This window comes from Lycorma delicatula, chromosome 1, assembly GCF_047948215.1.
Source record: "Lycorma delicatula isolate Av1 chromosome 1, ASM4794821v1, whole genome shotgun sequence".
NCBI lineage: Eukaryota > Metazoa > Arthropoda > Insecta > Hemiptera > Fulgoridae > Lycorma > Lycorma delicatula.
In genome coordinates this window covers 159703846-159718065 of record NC_134455.1, presented here as the reverse complement: position 1 = coordinate 159718065, position 14220 = coordinate 159703846, and the positions used below count along the sequence as shown (strand labels likewise).

The 14220-nt window shown below is 28.5% G+C and overlaps 1 protein-coding gene across 4 annotated transcripts in view; it reads left to right on the top strand.

Moving 5' to 3' along the window:
• The window catches only part of LOC142324760 (uncharacterized), a 40607-nt gene extending 27171 nt beyond the window's left edge, over window positions 1–13436 (top strand). For 3 of the 4 annotated variants that reach the window (XM_075365720.1, XM_075365732.1, XM_075365739.1), the window contains exon 5: window positions 12798–13435. In XM_075365720.1, the coding sequence (XP_075221835.1) occupies window positions 12798–13068 (271 nt within the window). In that variant the 3' untranslated portion in view covers window positions 13069–13435. Of the gene's footprint in view, window positions 1–12797 lie in introns of all 4 variants that reach the window. The other variant, XM_075365727.1, reaches the window with a different exon arrangement.
• The last annotated feature ends 784 nt before the right edge of the window (window positions 13437–14220 follow it).

Sequence of the window (14220 nt, the reverse complement as noted above, 5' to 3'; positions counted from 1 at the left end):
CTCCATTAGAATAAAAGTTTAGAAAATTTTTATGAGTAAATATTTAAGAAATATATACATACTTAAAATATATAAATTGGTATTTCTATCTGGTCACCCTTTTGAAATGTAGGAATTCAAAGATGTTGATTTCAGATTAATTTTGAAAAAAATAATCTAAAATCAACATTTCCGGAATGGTTCTCCAAAAACATCATTCTTCTCTATGGCAATACTTCAGGAATTTTTCTTTAAATAAACAAAAAATAGTAATGTTATTCTTCCCCATCACTAGGAAACATTTTCTGTAATTTGAGAAATTCTTATAAAATGTATTTTAATAGTTTATCTATATGTTTCAAATATTTTTGGATACAGGTTAAAAAGTTGTAATTCTCACAACAGTTCAGTTAATAAAAAGTGAATACTTTGAAAACTCTGTGGATGAGACATTTGAAAAATAAAAATGTTGTAAATGTGAATTTTACTTCCTTTTGGATATCAATTTTGATGTTGGAAGTGTGGAAAAATCTGAAATCATCATGCAATCAATTCAGAAATTGTTTACTTTCTCTGGAAGATCCTATAACAGAATTGGTAACATAAGACTCCAATTGTCAATTATCTAAGCAAGGTTGTTGTTGAGTATATTTACTGTACTTTTTTATAAATATTTTAAGTGCACTGTATTTTAGAAATCTTTACCACTAAAAACACTCCAGTAATGCAAACATTTGACATTAAAAAAAAAGTGGAAATTGTGAATGGAAAAATTAAAAATTAATTACATGCTGAGACATTTTGCTGTTCTGAAACTCGAATAAGTAATTTCTTAAAAAGGGAGGCATGGTATTTTGGAGTCTTAAACTGAAAATGACAATCGGTAAAGCAAATGTACTTTTTGTTTAACACCAGGTGGTCGACAGTTGACATAAGAATGCCTATACAGGGCATTAATTAACTTTTACTGTAGAAATTTGATGTGCGAAAAAGCTGTAGAAATTGTTAATGAGCTAGGTTATGCTGATTTTAAAGAATCGCAGGTTGGTGAAACAAGTTTAGAATTGGACACTATTTCATTTAAAGGTATTTGTGGTGAAACTGCGGCTATGGATATGAATGTTTAATCAGAGTGAAAAAAAAGTTAAGGAGGTTTTATTTTATCTGTTAAAAAGAAGAAAAAATTATAACTATACTTTTATATATGATAAGATAGTACGACGGATGTCTCTAAAGTAAAGCTTGCTGGGAAATTTCACTCCTTAAGGTTGGCGAACCTGTGTTGTTCATGGCCACGCTAGTAATGTACACACTGCATTGTTGTCTGTAAGTTGTCGAGTTGTAGTACCTTTGATTATGTGTGAAGATATTAACGTTATAAAATGAATGGGAAAATTGATGTTGCCACCGACTGTGAAATACGTGGAATCATACGGTTTTTAAGCCATCAAAACATTAAGCCGGCTGAGATTCATAGGCAGTTGGTTGCTGTGTGTGGTGGTAATGTAATGAATGAAACAAATATCTGTAAATGGTGTGTAAGGTTTAGAAATAATGGAATTAATGTGCATGTAAAGAACGTTTGGGGAGGCCCTTAATAATCACTAAGGACTTGTTGAAACGTATTGATGATGAAATCAGAAAAGATCGTCGCTCAACAATTTCTGACCTGGCCCTTCTTGTTCCTGATGTTTCAAGAGCTGTTAATAGTCATATTGTTCATAACTATTTAGGCTTCAGAAAGGTTTGTGCATGTTGGGTGCCACACATCTTAATGGAACATCACAAAAAACTTGAATGGGATCTACTCTGGAATTTTTGATGCGCTACATAGAAAAAGATGATGAATTCCTTAATTAAATTATTACCAGCAATGAAACATGGATTTTGTGTTACACGCCAGAGATAAAACGGCAGTCAAGTGAATGGCGTCATCCTCAGTCACCAACAAAGGTCAAGCCACACCCATTTGGATGCAAACTGATGGCTACAGTCTTTTGGGATCGATTTGACATACTGCTGATTGATTTCATACTTCTGATTACTATTTGTTTGGGAAATTGAAAGAATCTTTGCATGGTAAGCAATTTACAGGTGACTATGAACTTAAAAAAATTAATCAGTAGCTAAATTGACTGGTGACAGAAGAATACGACGAGGGTATGTTGAAGCTGGTGTATCACTATAATAAATGTCGTAATTTATGTGGTGATTATATAGAGGAGTAGGATAAGGTATGGTAGTTTAAGAGAAATAAAAAATATTTATAAAGTTTTTAGAATAAATTTTTTTGCAATGAAATATTCTTTATTTTAGAATAACCTCTTGTAAATATATCATATTTTGATATTAAAACAAAATTCAAAAACAAATGCTTGGGTGTTAATGTTAGTTGATCTGAAATATTACTCTTAAGATATTTGTATTATTTTGAGTATTTTTAATTAGGTGAATTTTTATTGATCAAGAAAAGAATTGGAGATGTCACATTATCTTTTGCTTAACCAAATGCTGTTTTCTTTGGAATTCCTGATTGAATTTAGAGTTGTTATTTGAAAATAGTCTCCTAAATAGCTGGCAAAACATATTAACACTTCTTCATGAATCAGCATTTTTTCAATTTGTTTAATGCTAGATCATGAGGGATCGAATTAAATTATATGACTAATCTAAAATCTAAAGACTGTCCAGACATTTACAAACTTAAATAAAATACTTGTGTAATTAAATCAATAAGTTAAAATTTTTTAAATACATTTTTTGGTGAGCTGGATATCATTTGGTTGCCTTCAAAATAATAATAATAATATTTTTTTGGAGAATATGTATTTTTATTTTTTTTATTGATTTTCTATAATTTTTGAAAAATGTTTATTAAACTTAATAAATTTATACTTCTCTCTCTCTCTGCTTGAGGCAGACTTATAGGCCACATATTAATGCATCCTGGAGTAGTCGCTTTAGTATTGGAGGGACAGGTAGCTGGGAAAAATTGTGCAGGCAGGCAGTATTTGGAATATGTAAAACAAATTGTTAGGGTTGTGGGGTGCAGGAGGTGTATATAACAAAATGAAATAACTGTCTCTAGATAGGGAATCTTGGAGAGCCGCATCAAACCAGTCAAATGACTAAAAACAAAAAAAACTTTTCTGGTTTGTTTAAATTATCAGACTTAAAAATAAACTTAATGTTAGCTGTTTTAAAGTAGCCTTGATAATGCTGTCTCTTAAATTATTTATTAATTGATTGTTAAAATAGAAGCACTTTGTTTTATACAGAGGTTAGTAATTAAATTTTTATCCCTTCAGAAGTATTTTTTTTTTTTTGTTAATTAAGCAATTATGGCTCCTACTTCGTTATTTTTAACAGAATGTGGGATAATTTGTTATGGAAATGAAAGTTAATATTTTAAGTTTATTTTAAATCGGCTAAGATTTGATTATAACTTCAAGTAGTTTTCATACATAAGTTTCACCCATTTGGAAACAAACAATTTCAGTCTCAAGATTTATTCTACATTTTGATATGTTTCTATTTTCATTGTACCAGGTGATCATTTGAAAACTTACCACATTTATTATTCAATAGTTATCAGTTCCATCGTATTTTTGTTTGGAGGCATGTATACCATTCTCAGGGGAAACTTTTTTAAAATTATTTTCAAAGGAGTGGTACCGACCCTTACCATTACACCTACCCAACTCAAAAATCTTAAATGGTATTTGTTACATTTAATTTCATTAATTGACAACCTCAAAAAAGTAATGAATTTTGGTGTAAAAAAAAATAAAATCTGCCCATCTCTTTGCTTGGTAGGTGTAAAAAATCATTTGAGGTATTACTTTTTTAAATTTCAGTCCAACAAAAAAAAATATAAAATTATGTGATATAACTTCTTAAGCCATTTGAAATAATCGTAATTTTTGGATGAAAACTAAAAACTATTTTTAAAATTGCCAACACAAAATTTCACCCTTAAATTTTTTTTTAATTTTCAAGGGTTGAAAACTTATTTTTTTTGAATGAGACAATAATAGCTTGTGACAAGTCATTGGAAAGTCTTTTGAATGACAAGTAATTTGGTACAAATAAAATAAAATTTGGTTCACTGGTATTGAAGTTATGACTAAAACGTTTTTTTGTAGGTTATGTTAGGATACAGTGTTACTGATTCAAAGCATTATGTCAGAAATCATCTGTTCTTAAAAAATAATATGGGTTTCTCCAGCAATGAAAAAACGTTCCAATAAACCCAGCATTATAACATCAGTTAAACATACAAAAAACCAATAATAAGGTATCTACTTCTTGCTGGTAAAATTGTTGAAAAATTGATTACCTTGTTATAACAGGTTATAATTTTCTGCCAAATATTGAGATCTTAATTTCTATTATAAATTTTTGCAAATTGTTTTCTTTCATTTGTATTTAATTAGTGGCAAAAAGTATTTATTTTATCATCATATTTTATTTAAATTGTGTTCTTTAGTTAAAATTGGCATTTGGTTTGTATTATTATTTTACCATTTGGCCTTTCCTTTTTTTGCCTTTGTAAATTTGTCTCGCTAAAATGACTTGCAATATGTAAGAAAGGACTGAACTAATTTTTACATACAGAGAACAAAATATTTGTGCTAGAAGAACTGCCCAAGCATGTAATTAATGGCATTCAAAATAAACATGTTTCAGACTCTTACATTGTAAAACTCGTAAAAAAATTCCAAGAAACAGGATCTGTCATGAATAAAAAAAGTGCAGGGCAAAAGGTTTTAGACAAATTAACTGAAAATTTTGAGAGAATTTTAAGTTGAAATTTTGGGAAACGTAGTTGCAAACCTTCAGAAATCAATTTGTAAAACATCCCGTGAAACGGGTTTCTTATGGTTCTGTTTTTACTACATTAAAATTGAATAAATCTTTTCCGTATAAAATTCAGCTGCCAAGAATTGAATGAGGATGACGCTGACAGAACGACTTAATTTTGTGAAGAAATGATTCATTAATAGTTACCAAACCAATGTTTATGAAAATTGTTTTTGTGACAAATGCATTTTCTTTCTAAATGGCTTTGGTAATAAACATAATCGTGCCAATATTGGAGTGATGTAAATACTCATGTTTTCGAAGTTGGAGACATGAAGCATCCTGAAGAAATAATTGTGTGGGCTGGGATTTACAGTGATAACATAATTGGTCCAATATTTATCAATAGAAATTTGATAGGTAAGACATATTTGCAGTTGCTGGATGAAGTTATTCACCCACTAAAAGTCCATACCTTAGAAAATCAGTTAGATGACAATGGAAACATGGTGCTTGATGAAAACATGCTTCACTTTCAGCAAGATGGAGCAGCTTCTCACTATTCAATTCCAGTTCGACCGAATGTTTCCTGAGCAGTAGATAGGTAGAAGAGGAGTAGTTAAGTGGCCGTGGCCAGCAAGGTCTGCTGATCTTAGACCAATGGACTTTTTTTTGTGGGGTCATTTAAAATCAATAATTTATAAAGAAATTCCTACTAATATACAAGAGTTGAAATATAAAATCTTAAGAGCACGTAGGGATGTAACTAAATAAACTTTAATAAAGGTAAGATGTGAATTTCAACAAATACTTTCTTATTGTTTACAGGAAAGTGGGAATCATATTGATTTAAAAACCGATACTTTTTTTTTTATTGATGAAAAAATGTATTTCATGTATTCTTTCTTAAGGACTACTATTGTTAAAAAAAACCTTCATAAGAAACTTAACTAATGAATGATTTAAGCTTTATTTTTTGATTAAAAATTATTAATTTATGAATTAGTTTTTATTTAATCATTAAGTTTATCTGGTAATCAATTTTTCAAAATGTTCCCAGCAAAGAAGTAGGTGCCTTATTATTAACCCACCGGGTTGGTCTAGTGGTGAACACATCTTTGCAAATTAGCTGATTTTGAAGTTGAGAGTTCCAATCCTAGTAAAGGCAGTTACTTTTATACGGATTTGAATACTAGATCATGGATACTGGTCTTCTTTGGTGGTTGGGTTTCAATTAACCATACATCTCAGAAATGGTCGACCTGAGATTGTACAAGACTACACTTCACTTACATTCATACATATCATCCTCTGAAATAATACCTTAGGATGATTCCCAGAGTCTAAACAGGAAAAAAGGTACCTTATTATTGGTTTTTCATATGTTTAACTGATGTTATAATGCTGTGTTTATTGGAACATTTTTTCAATGCTGGAGGAACCTAAAATACTTAATTTTTAAGAAGAATGAATGATTTCAGACCAAATGCTTTGGATCAGTAGTTAACTGATACTGTAACCCAACATAATCTAAAAATTGCTAACATATTCTAAAAAAAATCACATTTTTAATCATAACTTCAATACCAATGAATCAATTTTTATTTTATTACTTGTCAGCCAAAGGACTTTCCAATGAGGTGTCATAAGTTATATCATCTCATTCAAAAATCATAAGTTTTCAACCCATGAAAATTTAGAAAAAATTTAGGGGTGAAATTTTTTGTTGGTAATTTTAAAAATAATTTTCACAGTTTAATTCATAGATTAAGATTATTTCAAATGGTTTAAGAAGTTATATAATGTAATTTTATAGTTATTTTTGTTGAAATTAAGTTTAAAAAAGTATTACCTCAAATGGTTTTTTTCGCCTGCTGAGTGGGCAGATTTTAAGTTTTTCACTAAAGTTCATTATTTTTTGGGGGTTGTTATAATTAAATGTTACCATTAGCATTTAAGATTTTTGAGTTGGGACAGGTGTAACAGAAAGGGTAAGTTCGAACCCTTGAAATCAATCAAAAGCACACCCTTTTAGTCCCAGAATATAGTTGCTATGATTTACCTTCAAGATTGGGATAAAAAAAAATTTGAATTTTGAATTTTTTTTGGTTTAGATGAACCAGAATGATTTTACTGCATGGATTGTTTTGTCTCGGCACCTACTTATTACGAAATCTACTTATATTCACCAGTGACAATATAGGAAAAAAATTTATCTCCCTTGTGGTTAAAGCAATGAAGAAAGTACTTGCAGATGATATCTTTCTCTGATCTTCATGTGCACTTGTCAACATTTTCAGCACCCATCATGAACACAATTTGTGATTGCCTAGTGTTGGTCACAATTCTCAACAATGTTGCCTTTGAAAAAATTGGAAATCCCAGAGAAAGATTGCTAATTGTAAAGCGGCAATTTTCTCTCACTTTGCATTCACTCATTCAATGAGATCATCAATCTAGACATTAGGCTTGCCATTTCTCTGTTTGTTGTGAACATTTAAATGACCTTCCTTAAATTCACAATTGCCTCACTTTTCCTTCACTCACTGCGATAAGCCCATATGTTTTAATAATTGATTGTGAATTTCAGTAGCATTATGTCCTCTTGTGTTTTGAAATCTAATTACTGATTGAACTTCACAGTTTGTGGGATTTATTATTATCAAATCAGTGAATTACTTCTCTGATTTGATAATATTAGAATCATTAAAACCAATCAGTGTTGCCAGTCGCTATTTATAGCTCATTGGCTCTTACTTTTGAACGGTGCTATGTGTATAAAAGTAATCAAAATTACTTGTTTAATTTTGTAACGTTTATTTGTATTGCATTAATAAATTCAGTTATTATCAGCATTATTAATAAATGATAACTTTGAGGGGGCATAATCAAAGTAATCATCAATTTGCTTCATGTGCTTCAATGACTTTGCCATGTGCTTCAATTAAATAAATAAAATTTTATTCTGGTCAGTATATTACTTTCCTTTCTTTTTCCTGTTTAGCCTCCAGTAACTACCGTTTAGATAATACTTCAGAGGATGAATGAGGATGATATGTATGAGTGTGAATGAAGTGTAGTCTTGTACATTCTCAGTTCGACCATACCTGAGATGTGTGGTTAATTGAAACCCAACCACCAAAGAACACCGGTATCCACGATCTAGTATTCAAGTTCGTGTAAAAATAGCTGGCTTTACTAGGACTTGAACGCTGGAACTCTCATCTTCCAAATCAGCTGATTTGGGAAGACGCGTTCACCACTAGACCAACCTGGGTTGGTCAGTATATTACTGTATATGACCTAAATCACATCCAGAATGGGTAGATTTTTTACTTCATCTGAAAAATTAAAGGAACTGTTCCCAGCATTTGTTGGATGAATCAAGGGAAATCATGGTAAAAACTTTGATCAGAGCAACATCATAACATGCATAATTAATATTATAAAATCAAAAATAGATATGATTAAATTCTACATTAATTATTTATATATAAAAATGAAATAATGTTACAGTAAATATATGAAGATACTAAGTATAAAAAATAATTCGCAATTTAGAAGGCATCAATGAAAATTATTTGTGCACATATACATGTTGAATGGAATGCAGAAAATTCATGATTTTATTAAAAAAATGTTTATTAATATTAAATGAAAATTCATTGACTGAGTAATATTGTTTACATTTTTTACAATGATTTCACAGCTCATTATTATGTATCTTGAAGACTCATTCTGTCTTAGAGGGAGTATCAATTGGTGGTATTGCAAATCAAATTAAAATATACATAGCATAATAATGATGAAAGCTTATCAGTTTATTTAGGGTGCTTCAAAGCAAAATTCCATAAACTGATTTTATTCCATAAACAGTTTGCAGTTAAAGCAAGTAAAAAAAATTATTCAGAAGAAACTATATCTAGCAACTGAATCACTCCATTATAACATAATTCCATTCTTAAAGCAGTTTTAATAACAAAATGAATACACTTATTTTTGTGCATTAAATCTATTTTTAAGATCTTAAGTTTAATTTATAGAGATTAGGTAGCCTTAAAGCATTTATTGTACTTCAAAAAGTATATTTTTCCATTATGGAGTCGACAAATTTAATTCCTATTTCTTTAGTAAACATAAGTTTTATATTAAGCCAATAATTGATCACAAAAGAAGACCGGATGATCTTGTTTATGTTTTTACATCTAAAAGAATAATAATTTTTGGCTACTTGTGGTATAGTTTGAATAGCACAGTTTTGTATTTTGATATACTTTTATTTCACTATTCTTGAGGAACATTGTCCGAATAGCTGGTGGTATCTTTTTGTTATTATTTTGTGAGTCGTTTTAATTCCTGATTGTTTTATTTTTAATGACTTCACTACTTTATTAAATGTTTCACTAAGTAATTCTTTCTGCATTTTTGGGATACCTTATATTCCATTTGTAATTTAAATTGTATTTATGTATTATATTGTATTCTTATTCAAGTTCTCATTTAAGATTTCAATTGATTTCATAATTTAATGAATGAGGTCTGCATTCTTTAATACTATTATTATTGGTATTACTATTATTATCTTTTAACTAAAATCTCAAATAATACAAAAATAAAACTTTTATTATTTCTAAAAAGAGTTCTTTTTACTCTGGAGACATTGTAAGTCTTTAACCCTACTTTTTAATTTATATAATTTAGACACTTCCACTCTCTTTTATTTCAATAAAATTTGATTAAATTAGCACAAGAATAAAAATAATCACGTTAACAAACTGAACACATCTTTAACTTCTCTTTTTTTGTCACAATTTCACTCATACCAGCATTTTACACAGCCATTATTTATATAAGAAGATAAGCACCTGATGTTCACTTTTGTGCATCACAGATGCAGTTATCTGATGATAAAACTAATACTATTGATGAGAAACATATTTAATTGCATAGAGGTCGGTTTTTTTTTAGGGGGGATTTACTTAATAAAAGATGTACTTGAAAAGGGAAAAATGAATAGGGGGTAAAGTATTAAAAGAAATACTGACCATCATTTTGGATGTTAATTATAAGTTATCTTGGAAAATCCATTAATACAAACTGATAAGATTGCTAAGTTGAGGTATTATAAAGACCTCTAATCTAAATTTATTAGAAATAAAATGCTACTTAAATAAACAGTTGTGAATGACTAGAAACATTATGACCAATTGATTATTAAGTTTTGATCACAGAATGGGACTGCAAAAGAAGTCATTTAATTAATGGGCAATGTTATATCACACCTTGACATTAGTGTGAAAAAGATAAAACTTATCTTGACTCGTAACACAACTGCAATATGTCAATTTGTTCAAGGTATTGGTCAAAATTTATTACAGAATTACTTTTAAGGCAACTTCTGTTAACAAATTAATGACATTTGGGTTGCTGATGAGTTTTTTTTAAGTGCATTAATATGTTTGATGTGATTTTTTGAGTTTGTATGGCATTGAATCATGAACTCCAATGATTATGAAAAATTATTTCTTAAAAGTTAGTGTTAAAACATCACAAAATTACCTGAATTCCAGCATTGATAACCCATTAAAAAAAAGGATCCTGTTAAACAACGTAAATTAGAAGGATTGATTAAACTATTTAAAAACTTAAGAGTCTACCCTAGCTAGTGATTGACAATGTGCTTGCCCCAGAGGATGTTTCAATTAATGTTCATGATTTTGTTGCTGCCTCACAAACACCTTGCAACTGTCAATATTTATGGTAATGACATTGATGATTCAGAATTAATAAATACTTTTTTCACAAGTAAAAAATCTGAAGAGGTAAGAAAATTAAAACAATATTTTTTACATAAAGGATTAGCGGGGCATTAATTTAATACATGAAGTTCAGTTTGCGTAATTGTTCTTGGATTCTGTTCAAACTAAAATATTTAGTTTTTTCAAACCATCTAGTGATAAATCTCATAAAAAGTTTTTCTGAACCGTATTTTTTTCCATTTTAATTGTTATAAAGTATTTTATGTAATATTTTATTATCAAATAAAGATTGAATGGAAAAAATAATTTTAAGTGGGTGGTTAAAAAAAACTGGTTTGCTATCTTGAATTTACATAGATAAATAAGTAAAGTTCTATTCAGATGATATAAAATAATTGTTGTTTCTCTTACTTAATTGCTTTCTGTGTTTTTCTAAACAGTGAATGCCTTAAAAAAAAAAGTTCAATATTGGGAAGTTTTAGTGTTATCATGTATTTTTAATATGTGGAGGGTGTTTCAATGAAGAAATGTAATAAATTTCAGAATGGGTTCTACTGGTAAAAATAAAAAAGTTTCATATAAACATACATCTGGAAATGGTTTTTTCTCCTGTTATATTAACAAAAAGATTCATTGTGATTTCAAATCCCAGGGCTAATACAAAACTATATAGAAATCATTGAGACAAAAATTCAGGAATAAAATTAATGGCTTTTACCCAAATTACAAAAAAAAAATGGTCATGGATGGAACAGGATCTCCAGAAGTAACTAAGAAAGTTGTTGTAAATTAAAAAAAAATAGAGTTAAAAGACATGGATTTTGAGATTTGGCATAAATTTACTTTGTTAAATGCTAGTAAAATAATAAAAATGTATAGATATATAATTAAGAGAACTGATGTAAGAAAATCAACAGAAACAAATTTAAGGAAAGTTTTAAAATTATTTTTATTTAAAACAAAACGGACAAAAATGTGGCAGAAAAATGTATAATTACTCTAAACCAAAAATCATTCTTATATTGTGAAAATAGTTGTAGAAACAAAATAAATAAAATAGCAGTCTAAAGTTATCTTTACCAATGGGACTTATACCAAAATTATTTCTCTTCCCTTATATATGAGGCCCCGTGAGACTTGCTTCAGGCACTTGGTAGCCAGCGTGTTAAAAAAAGTCTTTAGAATTAAAAACAAATTACAGTTTATAACAGTATTTTCCTTGTTGATGAGAAAGGAAAAAACTTAAAAAATGTTGATGCAATTTTAAAATGCAGAAAAACATGAAAAATTGGTTATTTTTGGAAAGCACTTAGTTATGTTTCACATTTTTGTAGAGAAAACACAAAAGATCATTAAGAATTGTTTAAAACTATATGAAATACCTAAGCCATAATATGTACTCTAATATTTTTCTCTCCAAGAAAGAATGCTGTTAGAAGTTTTTCAAGTTGTAATTTGTAATACAGACTTTTTTTTATTCATTTATTTTTTGTTAGTATCTGTTTTTTAATCACAAATCCTCAATTGTGAAGAAGAATAGATAGTTAAATGAACACATATGCATCTTATACCTTGCACAAAAATTCTTGGAAATGAGGTGGTTGTACTGGAATACATTAGCTAGAAAAACCTTTTTTTTTTTTTATGGTTACATTTTTTGGGCAATTGTTGATTTCACAGCTCTGATATTCAGTTGAGAGATTGTCTGAGATTCAGCCTCTTAGAAACTTTTTATGTAACAAATGTTAGGGTTGTTGTACTCTACATTATATAAGAAATAGTTTTGAAAATATAGTACGTTTGCCTGTGTTTAATATGATTTATGTTTTTTTTTGTAAAATACGCTATTCATTATTGCATGCATTATATTAACCATTCATAATTCTATTTATTGAATAAAAGATAAGTTTGAAGTTTTAAACTGTTATCTTTATGTATTCAATAAACCACAATAGAATACATTAAATTGCAATGGGCATATTTTTATTCGGGATATTGCATCTCTAATTTCTAGCATGTTTACAGTTTATTATGAGCTTTCCTGAAGAATGTTGCAATCTAAATTGTGTGTACAGTATTAACATGCTAAATAAACTGTGATTTTCTTTTAACAATGAAGGAATCAGAAACAAGAATTGTAGGAATATGTTCTTACCTTACCATAAATGTATTTATGTAATTTCTTTTTTACTGGAATACTTAATAATTTAGGATTATGATACTGAGTATGTAAAAAAGTATTCTTTATGATTTCAGTGATAATCCAGCCAATGATGTCAAAAGCTCAGTTTCAAGCACTGCTGATGTAACAACAGTATATGTATGTGAATTATGTAATCAGACTTTCAGCAGACAGGCATCATTAACAGCTCACCAATCTGTTCATTATACTGCAGTTGTTGATTATGACAGTGATGCGTGTGATGAAAATTTTGATGAAAATATTGTATTTTATGGACAAAAAAGGAAAAAGAAGTCAAAGATTGTGCGTAAGGTAATACAGGATCAGGACGGGAATTATTTATAATTAGTTATTTTGTTTTGTTAATGTTTAAGTGGTAAAGTAGTTTTATTAACATCTGTTATGTTTGACTTTTTTTTGAAGAATAAGAAGAAACTCAATTATTTGGTGCTCCATTCCACTGTTTGGAAATGATGTTACATTAAGAATTTGCTTTACCTTGTAAAAATTTACACTTAATATTACTTTACTTTGAAAAGTGAAGCAATTACATACAATTTTGTATGTAAATAACTATATTTGCTTGTTTTATAATTCAGTTGTTATTCAGTATTATTATTCATGTAAATAATTCTGTGTATAAGATTGTTTATATGATTTCTACCTATTACTGGAATTGTGTGCAATGAAAATCCTTTGTAATAAATGTTGATTATGGCTTAAACAAATATAAAGAGTTATAATTATTTATGAACTACTATATATGTATAATGAGCTCAACACTGCCAATATTAAGTGCATTATGTGCACTTAACATTTAAGATTATCATCTTAAACTTAATCCTTGTATAATTCTAAAGCTATAGTGTTTGCTACTCAGCTAACAATCTGCAAAAAAAATGTTTATATGTGTTAATACATGTGTACGTTTCAATTTGTTCAGATAAAGAGAGAAAGAGATGGCTTGTTGAGATAAATATAGTAATTAACACATTTTTCTAAAAACATTAGATTCTACTCATATTAACTAAAGATGCCCTACATTTTTAAAACCATTAAAAAGAGTATTGGATATGTATGTGTGAGTACATTTATGATTTATTTCTTTTTTATGATTATTTATATAAATATAATTATGATACTTAAAAAACTATAAGAATAATTGAAAACAATAAATAAATCATAAATATCCTACATCAACTATAAATAAAATTAATAAAGTATGGAGGTGTTCTTTTATCTCATATATAGTATGTTCTTTTATCTCATCAGTCCTTTAGAGTTTGGTAATTTTCCGGCATGCATACATCATTGTTCAGAGGTTTTTATGTATATATTTAACTTAGGAAAACAATTCTTTTGTTATTGTATTTGTCTATATTCCCCTCTGTACTAATATCTCAAAAACAAAAGTATAAAAACTGTTTACCACCAAGAGTATAGAATTTAATAATACTTCTTACCATATGCTTATTATTTTTTAATAGCACTTTCGAG